The sequence below is a fragment of the Staurois parvus genome, unplaced genomic scaffold (genome assembly GCF_062004578.1).
Source record: "Staurois parvus isolate SC_StPar_1 unplaced genomic scaffold, SC_StPar_1.0 ptg000432l, whole genome shotgun sequence".
Taxonomy (NCBI): domain Eukaryota; kingdom Metazoa; phylum Chordata; class Amphibia; order Anura; family Ranidae; genus Staurois; species Staurois parvus.
In genome coordinates this window covers 2,405,664-2,428,769 of record NW_028318228.1, presented here as the reverse complement: position 1 = coordinate 2,428,769, position 23,106 = coordinate 2,405,664, and the positions used below count along the sequence as shown (strand labels likewise).

Below are 23,106 nucleotides of genomic sequence, written 5' to 3'. Positions count from 1 at the left end.
AACAAACTAAGAAGAAAAACGTTTTTAAAATTATTTTTTCAGTTTTTGTTTTATCAACAAATAAAAAACCCAGTGGTGATTAAATACCACCAAAAGAAAGCTCTATCTAAACAAAAAAAAAATTAAATATTCATATGGGTACAGTGTTGCATGACTGCGCAATTGTCATTCAGAAAATTGGCCTGGGCAGGAAGCGGGTGAATGTGCCCTGTAGGCAAGTGGTTGAAACGTGATGCTGCTACTGTCCTGACCTACCAGTATGCTGATTTCCTCTGCTGAGATGTCAAAAATGTCCCATATATCGCTGAAACAATTCAGTACTGTCCGTGTTACTTTTTTTATTTGCACTAACAGTACTGCTTGGACCTTGAAGAAGGGGACACTCCCCGAAAGCTTGTCCTCAAAATTGTATGTTAGTGCAAATAAAAGTATCACGGACAGTACTCAATTGTTTCTGTCGCAAATGCACTAATACGGCTACAATCACCTCAACTATATATCGCTGTGATTCCAGCATTTTCCAGCAGAGGGAGCTGCACACCATCGGAACATAAAGTGCTGAGTATGAGATTTTGCAAGCAGCATAAGGCTGCAGAGATGAATACAATGCACTATGACAAGGTTCCCCGTGTGCTGAGTACTGAATAAACTGGCCATAAACCAGTAGAATTACATTTGTGTAACATTCATTCGATATTTAAATGGGTAGTGGGGTCAAATCAACGTTCATTTTTTACTGTAGTGACAAGAGTTTGAAAAAATGTTTCCATCCTTCACCTTCAAATCTAACTATGAATGTGGTCTTCGTTCAGGAAAATTCATACAAATTGTAACGAAACCTGTTTAATACGTCTGGGATTTCATCCAAATCTAGATGAAATTTTAAGGATTTTCAATGAACAATTCTTTGCAAATTTAAAAACCATAATCTAACCCTGTATTTATTTATTTCAGGTACTTATATAGCGCTGTCAATTTACGCAGCACTTTACACATATATTGTACATTCACATCAGTCCCTAACCCTTAAGGGGTGTACAATCTAAGGGCCCTAACTCGCATTCATACATACACATACTAGGACAATTTAGACAGGAGCCAATTAACCTCCCAGCATGTCTTTGGAGTGTGCGAGGAAACCGGAGCACCCGGAGGAAACCCACGCAGGCACAGGAAAACATGCAAACTCCAGGCAGGTGATGCTGTTGTTGGGATTCGAACCAACGACCCGAGTACTGCCAGGTGGAAGTGCTAACCATTTAGCCCCTGTGCTGCCTAATAACCCTGTATAGCCATTTTAGGGCCTCTTGTACACAGGCATGCAATACAGCTTAAAAAATGCACATTTTGGCACATGATTAGCATGTTTACATGTACATGACATTTGGAGGTGTATGCATGTAAACGCATTCTGTGGGCTAGAATATTCAGTTTTTTTAGCCACTAGAATGCATTCATGTGCATTTGTCTATGTGCTTTTATATGAGTTTACAAGCACTTGAGCAATAAAAATCTCAAATATACTTCTCCAGGAAAATCGAGTTTGGGGTTTCCTTTTATCCCCCTGAGCTTGCTGCATAAATACGTAGTTAAACACCTGTATGTGCATTGGCTAGCATGCAGCTTCTTTCAGAGGCGTACAGGCTCGTTCACATGTGTGTCAGGGACTACCGCTCCTTTCAAAAGTGCTCCATGCTGGGAGTTAAAATTACTGCCATGAAGCAAAGCAATACAACTGCATTGTGAATACACCCCCAGCTGATGCCTCTGCAGCTAAAGAGGGAAATGTTGGGGGCAGTAAAAACATGGCTTAGATGTCCCCAACCACATGTGTGAATGAGCCCTTAAAAAAAAAAAAAAACGAACATGCCTCTGAAAGCAGTGTTTTTATTACACCTGTGTGCATGAGGCCTTTGTAGACAGCCGTCCTCCCATATGTATTCTGATAAAGATTAGATAGGAGAAAGCTAAACACGTTGGCAGTACCTGCGATCTAAATATTTATAAAGAGAAGATATACAAGAGATGAAAAATCCAGCCTGTGTTCATTTCCTGATTGTGAAACATCTTCCTGAATTTTATGACCCCCAAAAGGTCAGCAATAAATCTTTTCTGATTACTGTGCTGACTGATGAACTTCACTTGTACTCTTTCCATTCCATAAAACAGAGATTGTATAACAGACTGTTTAAATGATTCTAAACACGTTATACTTACTTGCTCTGTGCAATGAGTTTGCACAGAACTGCTCCAATCCTATTTTTCTGGGGCCCCTGCTGGTGCTCCTGGCTCCTCCCCCCTGAGTGCCTCCATGGCAAGCCACTTGCTGTAGGGCCAATCGTGCAGGCTTGCTCCCGAGCCACACTCTGTGTCCATAGACGATATGCACAGCCCTGCCCTCCATTTTCTGCACTGGCTGTGATTGTCAGCAGCAGGAACCAATGGCGCCCACTGCTTCTTCCTTGTCCAGTAAGGTCTCTCTCTCCTCTTCTCTCTCTCCTTTTCTCTCCTCTTTTCTCTCTTCTCTCTCTCATCTCCCCCTCCTCTTCTCTCTCGCTTTCCTCTTCTCTCCGCTCGCTCTCCTCTCTTGCTTTCCTCTTCTCTCCACTCGCTCTCCTCTCTTGCTTTCCTCTTCTCGCTCGCTCTCTTCTCTTCTCTCGCTTTTTTTCTTCTCTCGCTTTCCTCTTCTCTCCACTCGCTCTCCTCTCTTGCTTTCCTCTTCTCTCCACTCGCTCTCCTCTCTTGCTTTCCTCTTCTCTCCGCTCGCTCTCCTCTCTCGCTTTCCTCTCTCGCTTTCCTCTTCTCTCCGCTCGTTCTTCTCTCTCGCTTTCCTCTTCTCTCCGCTCGTTCTTCTCTCTCGCTTTCCTCTTCTCTCCGCTCGTTCTTCTCTCTCGCTTTCCTCTTCTCTCTGCTCGTTCTTCTCTCTTGCTTTCCTCTTCTCTCCGCTCGTTCTTCTCTCTTGCTTTCCTCTTCTCTCCGCTCGCTTTCCTCTTCTCTCGCTTTCCTCTTCTCTCCTCTCGCTTTCCTCTTCCCTCGCTTTCCTCTTCTCTCTGCTTGCTCTCCTCTCGCTTTCCTCTTCCCTCGCTTTCCTCTTCTCTCTGCTTGCTCTCCTCTTACTTTCCTCTTCTCTCTTCGCTCGCTTTCCTCTTCGCTCGCTTTCCTCTTCGCTCGCTTTCCTCTTCGCTCGCTTTCCTCTTCGCTCGCTTTCCTCTTCTCTCGCTTTCCTCTTCTCTCGCTTTCCTCTTCTCTCGCTTTCCTCTTCTCTCGCTCGCTCTCTTCTCTCGCTCGCTCTCTTCTCTCGCTCGCTCTCTTCCCTCGCTCGCTCTCTTCTCTCGCTCGCTCTCTTCCCTCGCTCGCTCTCTTCTCTTGCTTTCCTCTTCTCTCTCGCTTTCCTCTTCTCTCTCGCTTTCCTCTTCTCTCTCGCTTTCCTCTTCTCTCTCGCTTTCCTCTTCTCTCGCTTTCCTCTTCTCTCGCTCGCTCTCTTCTCTCGCTCGCTCTCTTCTCTCGCTCGCTCTCTTCCCTCGCTCGCTCTCTTCTCTCGCTCGCTCTCTTCCCTCGCTCGCTCTCTTCTCTTGCTTTCCTCTTCTCTCTCGCTTTCCTCTTCTCTCTCGCTTTCCTCTTCTCTCTCGCTTTCCTCTTCTCTCTCGCTTTCCTCTTCTCTCTCGCTTTCCTCTTCTCTCTCGCTTTCCTCTCCTCTCTCGCTTTCCTCTCCTCTCTCGCTTTCCTCTCCTCTCTCGCTTTCCTCTCCTCTCTCGCTTTCCTCTCCTCTCTCGCTTTCCTCTCCTCTCTCGCTTTCCTCTCCTCTCTCGCTTTCCTCTCCTCGCTCGCTTTCCTCTTCTCGCTTGCTTTCCTCTTCTCGCTCGCTCTCTTCTCTCGCTTTCCTCTTCTCTCTCGCTCGCTCTCTTCTCTCGCTTTCCTCTTCTCTCTCGCTCGCTCTCTTCTCTCGCTTTCCTCTTCTCTCTCGCTCGCTCTCTTCTCTCGCTTTCCTCTTCTCTCTCGCTCGCTCTCTTCTCTCGCTTTCCTCTTCTCGCTCGCTCGCTCTCTTCTCTCGCTTTCCTCTTCTCGCTCGCTCGCTCTCTTCTCTCGCTCTCCTCTTCTCTCTCGCTCTCCTCTTCTCTCGCTCGCTCTCTTCTCTCGCTTTCCTCTTCTCTCGCTTTCCTCTTCTCTCGCTTTCCTCTTCTCTCGCTTTCCTCTTCTCTCGCTTTCCTCTTCTCTCGCTTTCCTCTTCTCTCGCTTTCCTCTTCTCTCGCTTTCCTCTTCTCTCGCTTTCCTCTTCTCTCGCTTTCCTCTTCTCTCGCTTTCCTCTTCTCTCGCTTTCCTCTTCTCTCGCTTTCCTCTTCTCTCGCTCTCCTCTTCTCTCCACTCGCTCTCCTCTCTCGCTTTCCTCTTCTCTCCTCTCGCTCTCCTCTTCTCTCCTCTCGCTCTCCTCTTCCCTCCGCTCTCCTCTTCCCTCCGCTCTCCTCTTCCCTCCGCTCGCTCTCCTCTCTCGCTTTCCTCTTCTCTCCGCTCGCTTTTCTCTCTCGCTTTCCTCTTCTCTCCGCTCGCTCTTCTCTCTCGCTTTCCTCTTCTCTCCGCTCGCTCTTCTCTCTCGCTTTCCTCTTCTCTCCGCTCGCTCTTCTCTCTCGCTCTCCTCTTCTCTCCGCTCGCTCTCCTCTTCTCTCCGCTCGCTCTCCTCTTCTCTCCGCTCGCTCTCCTCTCTCCCTTTCCTCTTCTCTCCGCTCGCTCTCCTCTCTCCCTTTCCTCTTCTCTCCTCGCTCGCTCTCCTCTCTCCCTTTCCTCTTCTCTCCTCGCTCGCTCTCCTCTCTCCCTTTCCTCTTCTCTCCTCGCTCGCTCTCCTCGCTCGCTCTCCTCTTCTCTCCTCGCTCGCTCTCCTCGCTCGCTCTCCTCTTCTCTCCTCGCTCGCTCTCCTCTCTCCCTTTCCTCTTCTCTCCTCGCTCGCTCTCCTCTCTCCCTTTCCTCTTCTCTCCTCGCTCGCTCTCCTCGCTCGCTTTCCTCTTCTCTCCTCGCTCGCTCTCCTCGCTCGCTTTCCTCTTCTCTCCTCGCTCGCTCTCCTCGCTCGCTTTCCTCTTCTCTCCTCGCTCGCTCTCCTCTCTCGCTTTCCTCTTCTCTCCTCGCTCGCTCTCCTCTCTCGCTTTCCTCTTCTCTCCTCGCTCGCTCTCCTCTCTCGCTTTCCTCTTCTCTCCTCGCTCGCTCTCCTCTCTCCCTTTCCTCTTCTCTCCTCGCTCGCTCTCCTCTCTCCCTTTCCTCTTCTCTCCTCGCTCGCTCTCCTCTCTCATTATTGTCTGTATGTCATTATTGTCTGATCCTGCTAGACAGAAGCTGATCTAATGATTGCCTTTTGCCAAATGGGAATATTGGTAACTTTGTATCCAGTCAGTAGCTGCAGTGCTGATCAGTGTATTCTAACAGCAGAGGAATCTCCACTGGCTGAATACAGTATCACAGTGGGGTGGGGGGATTTCTCCATCCATTTTGTTTGTGTGGATGGGGGAGGGGATCTGTTTGCTTTCTTTTTGATTAGTCCTGTGGCTGATTTGAAAAAAAACCAAATCATCCATGGCCAGCCTTAGAACAGAAGGTACAGTATTTATGTCTCCTACACTCAACAAATCCCCAAAAGGAGATGATTATTCCTTATTCTAGTGGGCTGCACACTGGTCCTCGGGAGAATGTTTTGGTTCATCAGGATGACATTGATCTATCTGGTTATACTTTCTCTTGTAGAGACAATTAAAGAAAATGCAGCTAAGTCCTGTCACTAGAAACTAGATTCCTTTTCAGTACGGCTAAGTTTCAAACCGGAGGGATGCGTTTTTACCACCCCCCCAGCTGTCCACTTACAATGACATGGCAACTACTTAAGTATGTTCACATCACCGCGGAAGCAATGCACCAATTTTAAATTGGCATATGGAGTTTGACAAGTAGTGCTGCTTGCAGAAATGTCCCATTAAAGTGCTATTAAACCCAGAACCCTGCATTCACTATATCTGGTCTCCCACAGTACACAGAACATGGAAATGCAATTATTTTAGTAATTATAAACTGCTAAATACCTTTTCTCATCAGCAGTTAGAGCAGTCTTGTGACTTCTATCAGTGCAAAGCACTGGTTAAAGCGTGTAGGAGGAGTTTTCTTTCTGCTTAAGGAGGATGCAGATCCCCTCACCTCTGTCTGGACACTGCTGATTGGCCTTGTGCTTGTAATACACACCAAACAAAGCATGTGCAGAATATCTCCACACGATATGTCTTGTCAGGATATAAGAGGGAGACACTGGAAGAACGGGAAGATCAGAGAAGACAGGATCAAACAGCAATTTTACACAATGTGGAGGGTTAACTCCTTAGGTTCCACAGTGAGTATAACAAGCATGCTTTACTGCATCTACAGACTGATTTTACTGTTGTGGGTTTAGCAATGCTTTAAAGTGACAGCGGCCGCACCATCGTATGTCAAGTGGCTGGCAGGTGGTTGTCCTATAGCATTCAAATGTAAAATATCCCTTAAAAAAAAGCCACATTTCTGAGAGCTGATAGAGCCTGACACCTGTGTGAAAGGGGTCTAAAGATAATGCATCCTACTGGCATTTTTAAATTGGCTGCATCCAGTTGACAACATACGGGTAGATTTAGATGTGCATCTAAATCTTCTTTGCCTCTAAAGCCTAAACTGCATTTTGGATCACGTTTTTCAGAGGCTTCTGACAGGTGGTGAGGAGGTGCTGCGATTCCTCACAGCCTGTTTTAACTCCATTTTTGCCAACCATTGTGCTGCTTCGCAGGTGTTTGTGGCCCTTATCCATTGACTTGCATGTGTAGCATTTGGTGGGCATGCCGCCTGATAATTGCTGCACATTTAGGGCTGGTTCACACTACATGCAGTACAGTGTATTTTTTCCTGCATCCAAAACACATCCTCCTTCTTTATTTGAGATGCGTTGCCCTACCATGTGCTCCTTGCTCTGAAGGCCAGTTATAGACTGGGGCAGCGGCCATTTTTTGTACTGTTGAATTGTTGGTGAGGGGGTGCACTGGACACCTTAGTGGCCATTGTGCTACATGCTGGGTGTCCAGTGCTCTCCTGTACCTTTAAGGAGGGGTGGGCTCCCTCAGGTTCACCTGCCCTTGGTCTATCCATTAAATACATGTGCTTCTACTATGGGGGCTCTTACAATTGGAGAGTTAGGAACTACAGAATACTGGGGTGCCGTGATGAGGGTCTGCAGCTTACGCATGTGTGCTAACTAAACCCCTGTTTGTAACGCATACTGTTAGGTTAATTCGGTTTGTTTGCAGGCTGGCTGGCAAGTTAGAGCTGGAAATTTTTCTTTTTTTGTTGTTTGACATAGAAATTATTTTATGTTGTCTTTTTTCATTTTTTTTTTTCAGTTTTAACGTGGTGGATTTCAAATGACCACATATATTTTCTCTGTTGATTTATTAACAGTGGCATTATTTGATTGTGACGTGCAGCTGTCTGCCTCAATATTATGATGACTGACTTAGAGCTACACATACATACATAGTTATATTAGCAGAAGTGTGTCCCCAAAGATTATTACTTAGAAAAGAATGACAGAATAGAATGCACATCTTTTTAGATTTTTATTTTTTTATTTTTTTATTATATTATACCCACCTCTGAGTGCAATGAGAAGTACTGACACAGTAACTGTCTGCAGCCAATGTGATTTCAACCAGTAATTTCAATTCAATAACTTGCTTCTACATTGCACATGTATACATTTCGTAATAAATAAACTGTTGCTCCTGGCTACAACCATTCATATAACTTGGCCTCTCTGATAAAAAAAAATCCTTAGAACCAGACCAAAAACCTGGCCAGTTTTACCTCGGTACAAGGGGTGTATTCTTATAGATTGCAAAGATATTTGTCCCGCGAAACTGCTAGTACATCCATACTGTGCAAATGTGGCAAAATCAAAAGTTCTTCTATTTCCTAAACAAGTGGAGTTTTCATTCACACACAGACTGGTTGGGAAAATACTACATTATGGCCACTAGATGGAGATGAGGATTACAGGAATACATATGATCTTCAGCTCCTTCTACTGACCATAATGCAGTATTTTCCAAACCACTCTGTGTGAATGGGAAAATACTGCATTATGGCCAGTAGATGGAGCTGAGGATCATATGTATTCCTGTGATCCTCTGCTCCATCTAGTGGCCATAATGTGGTATTTTCCCTAACCAATCTATTTTTTTCATGAATGAATAACATTCAATTATGCTGTATTTGTTGGAGAAATAGTTATACAAACATTTAAATAACACTCTTCAGAAACTGAGTAGTCAGGCAGTATATGGCAAAGGGCAAGCTCCGCTGCTGAAAAAATTTTCAGCTAGCTGGTATTGTTTTTGGACAAATGATCAGTAGCAAATGCTAAGAAGGTGTATGTGTACATTTTAAAACCGTGTCAGCTGTTGTGTTATTTCTTCATCAATGATTATATTCTAATGTCTGTGTTCATTTAAACACTGATTCCTCTCATTGGTACATTGGACATCTGCTGCTGGGACTCTGGAGGCTATTAATGGGTCCTGGGGAGGAGATATAGAAGATATTGTGTATTATCCTGATATACAGAAATGAACACTAAGCCTTCTTTCTAACAGGGTTCCCTTAGTGTTATTGTTCACAGTGATGCTTGTGTTAGAATACTCTATTCATTTTTATTTGCTTGTTAACCCTTGTATAACCAGAGTTTTTTTGATGCACAGAGCGTAACAGCACCGATATGCGTTAGTTAACATGACAATAACAATGACTAATTTTTCTGATTGACCGAGGGTCTGAGAACTAGGAACACACACTTCGGGCAGTCAGGGATATGCACCTGCAAATAGGGACCAGTGGTTGTGTCCATGCATCCGCTGCATTCCAATTGACATGAATGTTACTGCCTGCAGGTGAATGTATGGAAGACCTGTGCAGGCATACATGGCCCTTCGCACAGATGACCCGTGTGAACGAGGACTTACTCCAATCCAGATGAGTGTTAATGAAATCAAAGTGAAGTGAATTTGCTATTAAATAGCATGTGCAGTTTTTTTATTTTCAGTACTAAAATACATTGGGGGGATTTATTAAGACTGGAGCAGCTCTACATGGCAACCATTCAGCTTCTAGCTTTCGTTTTCAAAACTTAACTGAACAAGTTTGAAGCTAGAAGCTGATTGGTTGCATCTCCAGATTCAGGCTGCTCCAATTTTAGTAGGGTTCCCCGCTCATGATTTGTTTTTCTTCCTAATTTGATAAATGTGAGAAAGTTACATAAGTAGCACCAATCAATCTAGCCTGATGATACAAAGCTCTCCAATCAGGTGCAATTGATTGCTGCAAGATGCCACTGCATGCTGTAGCTTATTCCACAAGGAGCCATATATTCCATATGTTTGGCAATCATTTGTGATTACTTGCAATGATAATATAGCATAAATGATCCATTCAAAATCTCCTGTTTCTATAGACTAATGAGGTGACTACCAGCAAGTGGTTACTTTTCTCCAAGTAGCAAGAAGTTAAAATCAGCCATGTAGTACTAGCCTAAGGACACCATTTGGTCAGTTATGCGTAAAGTGTATATCCCAGCATGCAGGCAGTATGCTTTGTAAAATGAATGTAATAGGTGCACCCTGTAATAAATGCTTATATATAAAACCAATTAATGAGCTTGTAAAAGTTCAAATGAAAATACCAAAAGCTACTTTTTTTAAAGATGTACTTTGAAATTGTCAAGTGCTGATAATTCATGTAGATATTGTCAGGGGCCAAATTTAAAATCCCTATACTGATTGTATGTACTATATTGGGGGGAAATCAGTAATAAGAGGACATTATGGCCACCTTAACATGGCATATGTCTAATTTATGAAAGCTGTGTGCCAGTTTCCGGTACTTCTTATTACTGCAGCTTCTAGAACCTGTTGCTATGGCTGAGACAGATTCTAAAAGAATTACCACCAGTTTGAGATAAGCAATTTAGTGGTAATTAAGACCAACTCTGAGTTGGTGTGCAGAGAGACGCCAGTGCTTAGAGTTTGGCAAAGGTGCCGGGAATCTGTTCTTCATGTGATAGTCTCTCACATAGGTACGATGTTGCTGAGACATTGGTACCTGCTTGCTTACTAGCAACCAATAACTCCTATCCAGCCCCATTCAGCGTCTGGCTGGGATATTCCCCACTTGACAGCTGACTGGGTGGTGATGCTGGCGGACATAATTGGCCAAAAATGGCAAGGCCATATTTGCATAATAACATCACCAGCATCAGGTAGCATTCCCTAAGGGCAAGGATGTTGGCTGACGTCATTGTCCAAATATGGCTAAGGCCATGGCCATACTCGATTAAGGACACCAACATAAGCCAGCATCCCAAGTTGACATAATTGTTGGCATAGTTGTTCAAATATGGCCATATTTGGGTAATGACATCACCAGCATCAGGTAGCATTCCCTAAGGGGCAAGGATGTTGGCTGTAGTCATTGTCCAAATATGGCTAAGGCCATGGCCATACTCGGTTAAGGACACCAATATCAGTCACCATCCCAAGTTGGCATAATTGTTCAAATAAGGCCATATTTGGATAATGACATAAGCCATCTGAATGTGGTCAGGAATTAATCACCTGTTGCTAGGATGCTGTTGGCTATAGAGCCAACAGTGTCCTTGCAATGAAGATGGAATTTCCATGGTATGGACACCCTCCATGTTTATGACAGGAACATGAATATGTCATGTGGAGGCGCAACGGAATTTGGAAGAGTGTCTATGACTAGGGATGAGCTCAGGCACGTTTAGATCCTAGTCCAAACCCACCCAAGCAATCTCGACAGGAACCTGTCGCCTGTACTGAGCCAACCATAAGCATCCGAGGCATTCCCTGCCCACAGCTGCACGTATGCATGGGGCGTTTTTGCCTGAAGCTACGGGGGGCAGGGTATGCCTATGCCACTGATGATTGGCCCAGTACAGTACAGATTCCTGGTGGAATCGGTCAGTTGGGTCTAGACTAGGATCCAAACATGCCTGAACCTATGTCTATCTATTAGATTCATTATGAGACTGTCAAGCCTGCCCTAGCTTCACTCTGCAGAGGAAAGGTACACATAGCTACATTTTAGAAAGCACAAAAAAACCACGAGGATTGTAACTTTCAAAAATTTTATTAAAAATAAAGTGCTGTAATAAAAAATGAAAATTGTACATATACTGCAAACAACAGGAAGAAGCAGACTTTGTACATCAGGACACACCTACACCACAGACTAAGGGTTTTGGCACGGAAAAGCTGAACTTCGATATTTACAACAGATGGGGAGCTTCCAAGCATGCATTATGATAAGGTGCACAGTATAGTCCTTTTACTAGCACAGGTACGCTTGTATCTGAGCTCAAGTGGTCCTTTTTACTTTGAGAAATCCCTGCCAAGCAGAGTCTAGTGTCACCTTACTCCACACACTACACCCTTTTGTCTGGCTCACAGTTTGGTAGAACATTTACACACCAGTTAGTAACTGAAGATTTGTGTCTAGGACACTGAGTACCTTTTACTTTTTGCTACAAGAGTTCACTTACATGGATTTGATAATGTGCTTTAGGTCATAACTTAATACTGTACATTCAAAGGTTATAGTACATTGTTCTAAAGTAGTTTCCCCAAAATATGTTCTGCTGACACTACCAATGTTTGTGGTTTTGTAGGCTCCCATACTGACTGACCCTCATGTGTTCATTTTATAGTAATGAGCAACCGGCACTGTTGGTGGATGAGCAGGAGGTAAGTTTATGAAGAGTTCCCTAAGGCTGGCCAAACATTACACAATTTTCTTGAGATTTTTATTTTAGATTGACCACAAACCATATAATATGAGGTCTAATCTAAACAACACTTTCAATTGTATCCATTTAGGCAGGCCCTTGTGCTACATAGTTGAAGGTAAATCTAAAGGAAATTGGACAGAAAATTGTATAGTGTATGGCCAGCCTAAGGCTGGGTTGAGACTGTTGTGCTGCAGTAATGCATGTGTTGGGCGGTGGTGTGCTGTGATGCCATTCATCCTTGATGCTGAACTCCACGTATGAACTTGATTGCAGACCTACATTGGACCGTGTTAAGTATACATATTTCATACCTGATGGGCTGTTGGGGAAGCTGACAATCATTGTGTCTTTTGGCTCTACTACAGTGGTAGCAACAATCTTCTAGGTCCCATGCAAAGGGTCTACCTTCTGCACACTGCCTGACACCACTTCAATTCACAGAATGACTTGTATTTTTCTTAATGAATACAAGATGTTCTGTGATTAAATGAGGTGGATAGAAGGGAACTTGATGGCCCAATCTTCACCTCATCTAGTCAGATAACACAAGGCATTCTATGGGAATGGGCCCCAAAGGTTTTGTGGATAATACTAGTAGTGAAGACTGCTACAGTGGTTTCCAGCGGCCCTGTAGGTATGAAATATGCATCCTAACACTGGTCGAAGTTTGAAACAGTGCCATGCATTGTAGCAATTGTCCCTAAATAATATACACCAGCGCACATGTTTTAACATGCAGGCTGGTGTGAACAAGCCCTTAATGTCATCCCTTGGCAAAAGACGTGCATTGCAGCATGCAACAACGCAAGGTAAAGCACTACCATGCATTGTGATGGCCTGTGATACAAAAAATAGTACATGCACCATTTATGATGCAATTTGTTGAATAGTCTGTGTTAGCCCAACGCACCTTGCTGTGTGGCATAGCACATTAGTGTACTGCCAGTGTGAACCCAGCCGCAGACAGGTTCTCACCCACATGTTCCCTTGGGGTGCTGATGCTTAGAATAATCAAACCATTTCGATTTTTGCTAATAAATAGAATGTGAAATAGATCTAAATAAATATTTTTTTTACTGATGAATGTTTCTTGTAATAAATGTACACAAACTCACAGGGTACTTGGGAGAAGCTTCAAGGGGTACCTAAAATAAAACAGTCCCATGTGATAAATGGATTTGAGGGGTCTATTTATTAAAAAAAAATAAAAATTTAAAAGCCTTTTGTCCAGTATATTTGCCTGTACGTTTGTTCCTTGTGAATTGGGCAAAAGTGAATGTTCTTCAGGCTATTCTCTCTTCTGAAAGAAAGTTTGTTGATTAAGGGCAGTAGGAATATACTGCATTATGGCCAGTAGATGGAGCTGAGGAGCATAGAAAATATATGTCTTCGTAAAAAGAGATAAAGAGGTAAATTCTAAAGAACACTGGAATAAAAGGTAACCATTTATCTGCTAATTCCCTCCAGTGTTCTCTAGGAATGTTACATGGTATCTCTTGTTACAAAGACATATGTATTTCCTATGCTCCTCGGCTCTATCTAGTGGCCAAAAAGCCTTATGCACACTGCAGCTCAAAGAAGCTACTCCTACAGGAGTTTGAGCGGTTTTCATCTTTTATTTTATCTGCCTGTTAACTCCCCTCCATGTTAGCCTATGTGTCTATGCACACTATATGCAGTTTACAGGCAAAGAAAAGGAGAGGAGCTTTTAGGCATAAAAACACTCAAAAGCGGAAATAAAATTTCAATTTAGCACATGCTAACACATGAGCAGAATTCTGGCCAATAGAATACATTAACACCAGATATGGGAACACACATTCATGTGATTTTTTGCTGCTGAAAACTCCTGTAGGGGGAACAAAAACTTTTTGAGCGTCACAGTGTGAATGCGGCCAAATGAAGTAATTTACTAATGTCGATAATAAAATAACATTCTATCGAAAGAAAAAGTAGCCTAAAGAACAATTTTTTTTAAGTTGATACAAAATGAATGTACATGCAGAGCCATTGGACAAATGGCTATGCATTTTTTTTTTGTTTTTGATAGACCCCTAAGTGTGCATAGTAAATATCACTCTTTCACTGCGCAGATCTACAGGCTTGTTTCATGTGTTTTCATTACACGTTGGATGTTAATACACCTAGTGCAATGAACGTCAACAGTCTCCATACCACAAAAGGTGGCAGTCTAGTAAGCTATTAAGACTACCTAGAAAGCTAATTTTTGATTGTTTGCTATCAATTCCTACACAAGTTTTGTAGATGCTTAAGTGAGGCCTCTCAACGCAACCCAAAGAATGGCTCCAGCTGGTCTATATTTAAGGTGAATACCGTGATGATAGCAGCATGGGTTTCCTAAGAACCTGAGAAGCTACTTTATACTGTACATAGTAGTCTGAGGATTACCATGATTTGTAAAAATACTGCTTAGAGGTCATAGCAGTAAGTCAGAGAAGCGACGCTCTAGCCACGTAAAATGTGTGTGTGTGAGTATGCAATATCTACTTTCAAACACCACACAGTCATTGTTATCAGATATATGGATAAAAATACCCAATTGGTCTTTTATATATAAAAATAACAGCAAATAAAAGAGAGAGATCTTGCCCATCACAGCTAGTCAGACCTATGGGGGTAGATTTACTAAAACTGGAGCATGCAAAATCTGGTGCAGCTCTGCAGAGCAACCAATCAGCTTCCAGGTTTTATTGTCAAAGCCTAAATGAACAAGTTGAAGTTAGAAGTTGATTGGTTACCATGCAAAACTGCACCAGATTCTGAGTGCTCCAGTTTTCCCCCATTTATTCTTCTAGTGCAGGACAGAAAAAGGAAAGCCAAAGTCCGATTCACTGCTATGGACAACAGCCCTGATTTCTCTTTCCTCCAAGATATGTTATTCCAGAAAAGAGTAGAGCAGCCTTTCTCAACCTTCTTAACATGGGGGAACCCTTGAAATAACTTTCCAGGCTCAAGAACCCCCTGCTACTATTTACTATATCTACAGCTCACAGTACATTAGTATGATGATTGTTAAGGAAAATACTCCCTTCATTTGTGGTCATTGGGAAGAATCCCCCCTTGCAGATAGTTAAAAAGATCATCATTGCCAGCGGTTACTCATCTGAGAGGCAGAAGTTGCTCATTGCCCAAGGAACCCTTAGAAACCTCTGGAGGAACCCTGGTTGAGAAAGGCTGGAGTAGAGTACGTAGTATGTCACTTGTGCATGACCTGTCCGGTGTCTGTATGATGAAGGCACTAGCAGTTCTAAGGCGTGACAGGCAAATGGGGATTGTACCGTTGAACGTATACAAAACTGCTTTTTCCCACTGTCAGCACATACTCCCTTTTAAACATATCCTATATACACATTTATGAAAACAAATGGAAACAAACATCCCAAATACAAAAAAAAAAAAAAAAAAAAGTCCCTTTACAATATTTACATACGCAAGGTCTTTGCTGTCTTCAGTAAGTGATTCACACATTAAGATACACTTGTGTACCCTTTATACTTAGGCAGATTGTAGCTGGTTGTAGGCATCAAACACCAATTCCTGGATTCACATTATCAAAAAAAGAAAATGAACACCAGAAAGGAGAAATAATAAAATATTTAAATTAAAAAAAAAAAATCTCCCTATAGAATAATGTCAACAGTATGTTTAACAAAATGGTCAACGAAGAGGAGAGAGGAACACTGAGATCATCTGACAGATGTTCATGATGGACTACTTGTTCTCCTGCTTGGTGAGGTGTTGTCTTGTAGAGTATTGCCACTGGCTAGTAGCTAAATTCTGTCCATTACTAATCATGGCTTCAGTATTGTGCCACATTTAATTGTGCTTCGTCTCGTAGAAAATGTGCATGTCCATATTGGTGCCATAGTCGTGGCTTCTTTTGTGGCATTCTTTTTAGTCCAGACAGTGATGTACAGACTTTTCACAGGTACCATAATATTTCCACAACTTTTTAGGAACTTCTTGTTCTTTGTGCCATTTACTCCTTTACTCCTGTTCTGGTCTTTTTTGACTGGCCACAGTGCTGGGATGATACCACCAATACGAGTTATCATTGTGTGCAATCTAACTAAAAAAAGATGGTCCATATGCATGAATTATACAATGGCAGGTGCAATGGAAATGTGCTACCCTCAGACCAAGTATGTACTTTTCCAAACACAAGTCTCCTTCAGAGTCTGGCAATCATGGCAATGTAACAGATGACATCTTATCATTCCACAATGTAGACTTTTATGCTCTCTGCACACAGAAGCTGTCCATGGATTTAGGTAGCTTGGGTTGACAATTAAAAAATGTACCATTGTCATAATCCAACTTGCATGCACACACATAAAATACTTGTGGTCCCTTTTGGCGTTATAAGTTCAGAAAGGATTATCTCCCTGTATAGTAAGCTCTCATACCACAGAATCCCGTATTTCGGATCCCAGTCGTACTCTGGGTCTTGGGCTTACTGATGTGACCTCTATAACAGTGTCCTTAACATTTAGCGGCCTTTTTTCAGATTCTGAAACAATTTTACTAGCAACCAAAGGATCATGAACAGGAGTATTGATAATGTAGTTGTCGTTCAGGGTCTGATAGCCTTTATGGTCCGCTTGTGGCATTGGAGCGCTTGTTCCATTTAATGGCAAACTTTCTGTCTGTTTGCCATTACTACGGATCTTCTTGGCTGGCTTATCATGTTTTACTGGCTTCAGGATGGACTTCATTCCACTCCGATGCTTATATAAGATGAACAGTGTTAAAATGACTAACACTACCACAAAAAGGACAGTCATGATTAAAAATTCATTCCAGTATGATTTTGACAGAAGTTTAGCTGTATGGCTCTCTGAGACAGACACAAATTTGGAGGAGTTGACCAGCTTATCGATGGCACTAACTTTCTTAAAGCTCACTTCAGTGTGAGGTCTTGGAGTAGTTGGCTTTACGGGACCATCTGTCTCCATACAGTACATGGCCATTAATTTCCTGAAATCGTATTCTACTGACCAACATTCGTACGTTCCCAACCTTTCAGGGCTGTTGACAAGGATCAGATCTCCGGATTCCAGAACAAAATAGGAGGAATCAATGACTTTGCCATTGTGGAGCCACTGGCGAATTGCTAAGTTGGACAACAAATTACACGGCAGAGTGGTTGCGTTATTTGGTTGCAGTACAATCTTTTTACACTGTGGCTGTTCTGTTAATGGGAAAAAAATATAGAACATCAATTATTAAGCATTCAAAATGATCACTTTTACTTAATTACAAAAACTAGTTCTTGGCAATTTACTGAGCCTCAATTGAACATGTAACGCCACCCCAAGCTCTACGTATTCAGTCACCCCACGTACTCAGAAGCATACCAGGGAGAGATGGCAGCGCACACTGAAAGCTGCTCAACTGCAAAATGTGACAGGAAGGCTTCAGGCCCATCCCCTCCAGAACCATGACCTCTAACACATTTCACCCGCCATAGGCTTATTTGTGTAGGTCTGCAATTTATATTTCAAAATTAAGCCCATACTATTTTTTTTTTTGTTTAATTTTGGTATATCCTGTAGCAGTTGCATTGTCCAGTTATTGCCACAATTTGATAAAATGTCTACTGCTAGATGACTGCATAATGACACATATAGGTACCGTGTTTTCCACAAAATATGCACACCCCACTTATTATTCGGGTTCCTCCATATAGTCCTAAAGAAAGGACCTTCTTTAGCTAAAAGGCTTTCATGAAAGAGAGAACAACAAGTGAATCTCAGCTTGGCATCTGCTCAGTTTTAAAGTAAAATATGGGGATGTCATGGTTGATTTTCTTCAGAAACTTCTAGTTCCCATGCTGTTATGCTAAACCACGGGCTTAGGTAGTTTCTGAGTCTCTGTCCCACATCAAATATGTAGATTAGAAAAATTAGAAGTCTTTATCCACATACTATGATATCCTATTTAGAAAGAGAGGACAGCAATAGCAGCTTTCATGTTTCTCCAATGACAGGTTTCCTCTAAAAGCATGCCATGGGTTCACACGACTTTCTAATGGCAGAGATGTTTACATTGCTATGTAAATTTAATATATCTCAGTTTAGAAACTGCTAACCCTTTTAGCTGTTCTCCCAAATCAGAATAATTCTGTTTGCCTTAAAGAGATCCAGTGCTGTTTTCCTTGCAGCCGATTCTTCTTACTGCTGAGGGTCACCAGTGTTTCCATCTCGGGTACAGGAAACTGGCTCTAGCTTACTTAGAAACCAGAGCCGGCTTCGCACTGTGCATGCTCAAGCTCATGCAATGCTTTGTGAATGGTCCTGCAGCCTGCTGGGATGTTTTGCATATCCCAAGAGGATTTCAGAGGGAAGGTGCAGGGCAAGGGATGTCCTCCTTATCTAGGTGAGGATTGCAGAAGTGGGACCGAGTACCAATAACAATTAGTACTCGCTCTACCCCTCCCCCCAAAAAAAACCTGTAAGTCATTACCTGTAAGCCAGCAGGACATCACGTTTTGAGTGACGTTCCGCTTTAAGTTTAATGCACTTAGTGGAAGAAGTGCAATGGCATTGCCTATCCTAACCACTGACAGTTATGACATGCTGAGAACTGGGTGGCCAAACATATCTACAATTTTTGTTTGTCTTCCACAATCGTATGACTTGTGCAGACATGGGGACCCTATAAATATATTTTTCACATCACTTTTCTAATGTAACTGCACTTGGGTTATATTAGGCAATCATATTAAATGCCACTAGTGTTTAGCTGTGTTGTATAACAAATTTAAAGCCCAACTCTGGGAAACTTGAAAATTCTCCCTTGTGTTGCACCCATACTGCAAAGGTTAACTGCTCTTTTAGACCTAGGGGGCATAGAAAAGAAGTTTTTAAACCCATACTCTGCTCCACCATGCTGCTAAACTGGTCCCTATACTGGTTCCTATACTCCAGTGGTCTAAGGTCCTCACGTCATCAACACAAATTCCTGGGTTCATAACCCTGCACAGGATGTGATGGCTCCTAGAGACAGTTTAATGCTGGAGCATGGGGGAGCAACAAGTCATCTAAGTAAATGCTTGTACTCTCCACTAGACCTAAATGAACAGTTAAACTTACCATGTGTAAAATATAGGAATATCAAGAAGTCTTACCATCTACTATGTTGACTCGTCCTCCAGGTCCCGTGCCATTCTTTTGCTCGCAGAGATTTGAATCTGCATTTTCTATGTCCTGGAGCCAGTGCCTGAAACATAGGAACACAACCATGCTTGACAAACTGTTGGGGTTGGAGCCAGACCAAAGAACGCGGACACGCTAAAACTGATGACTTACTGGGAGTTTGATTCGTGTACATGGTGATGGATACTACGACAGCCCTTCTTGCTCCATGCACAGTAGGGATCACGTGACAGGACACATTCTCCACAGGTTGCGTACATGCTGCAGTTAGAGACTGGCACTTGCACCACCATGGATCGCGATGAGGCGTACACCAAGCCCTTTGTTGAGAAAAAAAAATAGCAATTTACCATGTATCAACATAATTCTTTTAACTGCACTTCTCTGACACCTTTGCAGCAAATATCAAGGTGAGAAATGGTTTACAACACAGCACCTTGGAAGAAACATTGGTCTATTACAGTGTCAGATAAGCAGGACCCTTCTTTTTAAAAATTGAAACTCATGCCCAGTGCCTGAACTATTATGCAGGACACAGCTGCTTGTGACCAGGATGGCCCCAGGTTTGCTTTAAACAAGGTTTTGCCTTAATGATGGCCCCATACAGATGCTTATATGTATTTTTTATTCCTGTCTGACCATTGTAGTGAGAAGAAGAAGCCCTGTGTAAACTCTAAGCTGTACCTTGAAGCTTACACAGGGGCTCAGTATTCTCTCCTTGCCTCTATGTGATAGAGCTGGGGGACTGAGTGTTCACCCATCAAGCACCATAGCTGTCACACAGGAGGAGGGGGGTGAGTCATATGCTCTCTCATACCCAGAAGTATGGGGTATGCCACTTTGCCTTCAAAAGAGAACAGTGCAATGGTGGGAGTAAAGGGAAGGTAAGTAAAAGTAGATGTGGGGCTGCCATTAAAATGAAACTGCTGTCCAGTATAGACAAAGCACAGGATCCCTTTAAGTGCATCATCCTGGACATCCACTCTATACTAGAGAAGCAATTATTAGGTTGGAGTGGAGTTTCAGTTTCATAAAATGTGGCATCCAACATCACACTTGAGTGTATGCAGCTGCATTAATGGGATGTAACATTGTATTTCTTATAGTTGGTTGACCAAAGGGCACATAGCAGCATGATATATTTTACATGTTCATTAATCAAGTGCTGACATTGATATATGTTCCTACCTTACTGTGATCAAGCAGCAACTCCTGCACTGAGTCAGTATCTGGGAACAGCCGAATCTCCTCAATGATGTAGACTTTCTTATTTACACTGACAGCTTTGTGCAGTCTTCCGTCATCTAGAGATCAAGGCAACCAATATTAGCAAAAAGATCCGCATTTCTTTAATCTCCGCTACCTTTTAATGGACTTTTAATGGGTTGAAAACTAAAAAAAAAATAGCTTATCTTAGAATGCACTTAGATTGAATTACAATTTAAGTTACTGCTATTGTTCAGTACAAATGATGTGCAGTTTTTAAAACCAAGAATCTGAAAAAAATAGTTACTAGATGCCAACGTCAATGAGAGCAGCTATCTGAATACCCAGTAGGAGACCATATCAATTGTTTGCGTTATAACAATGAAAGCGCTACTAAAGCTGTAGTAGTAACTACTGTCCAATATAATCAAATATTTTAGATTCCAAAAAGGGCTAATGTATTATAATGCAGCAGCATTATTTGATTTAAAAAGGATCTTCAATCCCATATGGTCATTTCCTATGACTCCTCTTCCGCCATCTTTCCATATCCTGTCTACAGGTCTTTACCAGGTCTTTGGGATCAGGGATCTTGGACATTGCAGACAGCTGCACCGTGTGTGCATGTATGGGTATCCACAGGTTTCTGTCAGGTCACTGGGATCTGGTATTTGCCAGGTCTTCGGGATCTGGTATGTGAGACACTGCAGACTACTGTACCTTAGGTGTGCATGTACTCACAAGTCTCTGGAAGGTCACTGGGATCTGTGATTTGAAACACTGCAGACAACCGTGCCATGTGTGCGCACGTATTCACAAGTCTCTGCCAGGCCTTTGGAATGTACCAGATACCAGATGCCAAAGACCTGGCAAAGATACATGCACATGTATCCCTGTGGATACTTGCACATACTGTACATGGTGCAGTTGTCTGCAATGTCCCAGATGCCAGACAACTGCAACATGTGTGTGCATGTACAGGTATCTGCGGGTCTCTGCCAGGTCTTTGGGATCTGGTATCTGAGACACTGGAGACAACTGCACCATATGTGTGAATGTGCTGGTATCTTCAGGTCTCTGACAGATTTTTGGGATCTGGAATCTGCCAGGTCCTTGCAGACAACTGTACCATGTGTGTGCATGTGCTTGTATTCTCTTGAGCACAGATATGCCGCAAGTCTAAGCCCTAGGCACCTGTGGCACATCTGTGCATGCGTGGAATCTCAGGCATGAATGTACCTCTCAGTAAAACACTGCCTCATGGCATGTGATGTGGACATCCCAGGAGGCAGCCTTATGTCATTTTCACCTAGACATGAACATAGAAAGTGCTGCCCCGCAATTAAAAAAAAATTGTATATTCCTAAAAAAGGATAAACATTTTTCAGTTTATGTAATACTGTAAGGATGAAGGAAGAACCAGGATAGAACAACTCATTGCCATGGATGAAGGACCAATTTTATTGGCCACAGAAAAGAATATTCACAGTAATATGCAGTATATGCAACCTAATCTGATAAGAAGCTGCCTGTGCTGAAGTCCAATCAGTACAAGGTATATTATAAATACGGTAGCAGTTAGAGGTTACAGGATGTACTGTATATTTCCATTTGATAACTCATTAAAAAATAAAAAAATCTCAAATGTACGTATGACTTTTACAAATCTGTAATCTAATTTCCACATGTACTTCTACCACCAAATTTAGAGAAATATAATGTCTTTTAGAAGAGAGGTGATACAAGTCTGACATCTTCATTGTCTCTTACCTGTTCCCAAGAACATGACATCATAGGTTTTCTTGAGGCCCTTGACCCTTTGTACACTGATCTGCTGGTAGCGCATTTGTGTCTGCAGGAGCAACGGTTGGCTCCGTACCGCACTGTCCATCAGAAAATGATCTTTGATGAAGTTTAACACTCTGTCCGGCATTTGAAGTGAAGAGTTGATCTTCATATTTCTTGCCTTGTTGGTAATGCACTGTTGTACATCGAAACAACTCAATTAATTGGCATTTCATGAAAGACAAAGAACTTTAAATACAGCAATTCACAAGCAGAAATATACTACTGGAAACTAGTTCAACACAGCCCTATTTGTTTTTTCAGTAGAATAGGTATGATGGATAAACCTCGGTCAAGTTTTTACTGCTGTCTGGGTCCTGATATTTTCACCAAGACCAGAATAACCAAAAATCACATCTGGCAGATGTTAAGACCTCTCCCCATTCTACTATATTCATGTGCTTTTGGGCACTCTCTCCCATACGAGAGAGATTCCATCACTTCCTGTCCTGGTGACACATAGTCACCGGGACATTAAGTGAGAGACATGTCCTTAATGGAGGTACAAACAGCAAAAACAACCTAACAGATGTTTTAGACCTTCTCCATGCTGTACAAAATAAAATAATTAAAAAACGTTTGGCTTCACTTTTCACTTGGAATATAAAAGATGATGGATGCTTCAGCATGGCGCAGTGGTAAAATATAGACCCAAATGTACAAGAAGGCCAGAGAATTACTGACCATTGACTAGAAGCAGCTCAGACAAGTACTTGCTCTGCTGTATACAAAGCAGCTTTACGCCCCGTTCACACCTGAGTATTTTGTAGCTGAAAGCTACATGTTCAGCATTAACAATGCCATGGAAACTCTTCATACCTAAGCACTCGGGCACCCATCACTCAAAAAAATACAGGAGCTTCTTTATAGGCAAATGGTTTCTGGGCTCACAGACTTCGATGGGAACACTTAAAAAATGTGATTTCCTGGCGCCAACACGACAGCATACATATGGTAGTATGCTGCCATGGATTGATGCCAGGAAAGGAAAATTATGATAAGTATTTGATACATTTTTCCATTTTC

The 23,106-nt window shown here is 42.5% G+C and overlaps 1 protein-coding gene across 2 annotated transcripts in view; it reads right to left on the bottom strand.

Moving 5' to 3' along the window:
- Positions 1 to 11,174: 11,174 nt before the first annotated feature.
- Positions 11,175 to 23,106, bottom strand: part of SEMA4B (semaphorin 4B) — a 444,317-nt gene continuing 432,385 nt past the window's right edge. For both annotated transcript variants that reach the window (XM_089687631.1, XM_089687632.1), the window contains 5 exons: positions 22,006 to 22,216; positions 20,218 to 20,333; positions 19,183 to 19,349; positions 19,002 to 19,093; positions 11,175 to 17,063 (listed from right to left, as the gene is read on the bottom strand). In XM_089687631.1, the coding sequence (XP_089543757.1) occupies positions 16,273 to 17,063; positions 19,002 to 19,093; positions 19,183 to 19,349; positions 20,218 to 20,333; positions 22,006 to 22,216 (1,377 nt within the window). In that variant the 3' untranslated portion in view covers positions 11,175 to 16,272. The remainder of the gene's footprint in view (positions 17,064 to 19,001; positions 19,094 to 19,182; positions 19,350 to 20,217; positions 20,334 to 22,005; positions 22,217 to 23,106) is intronic.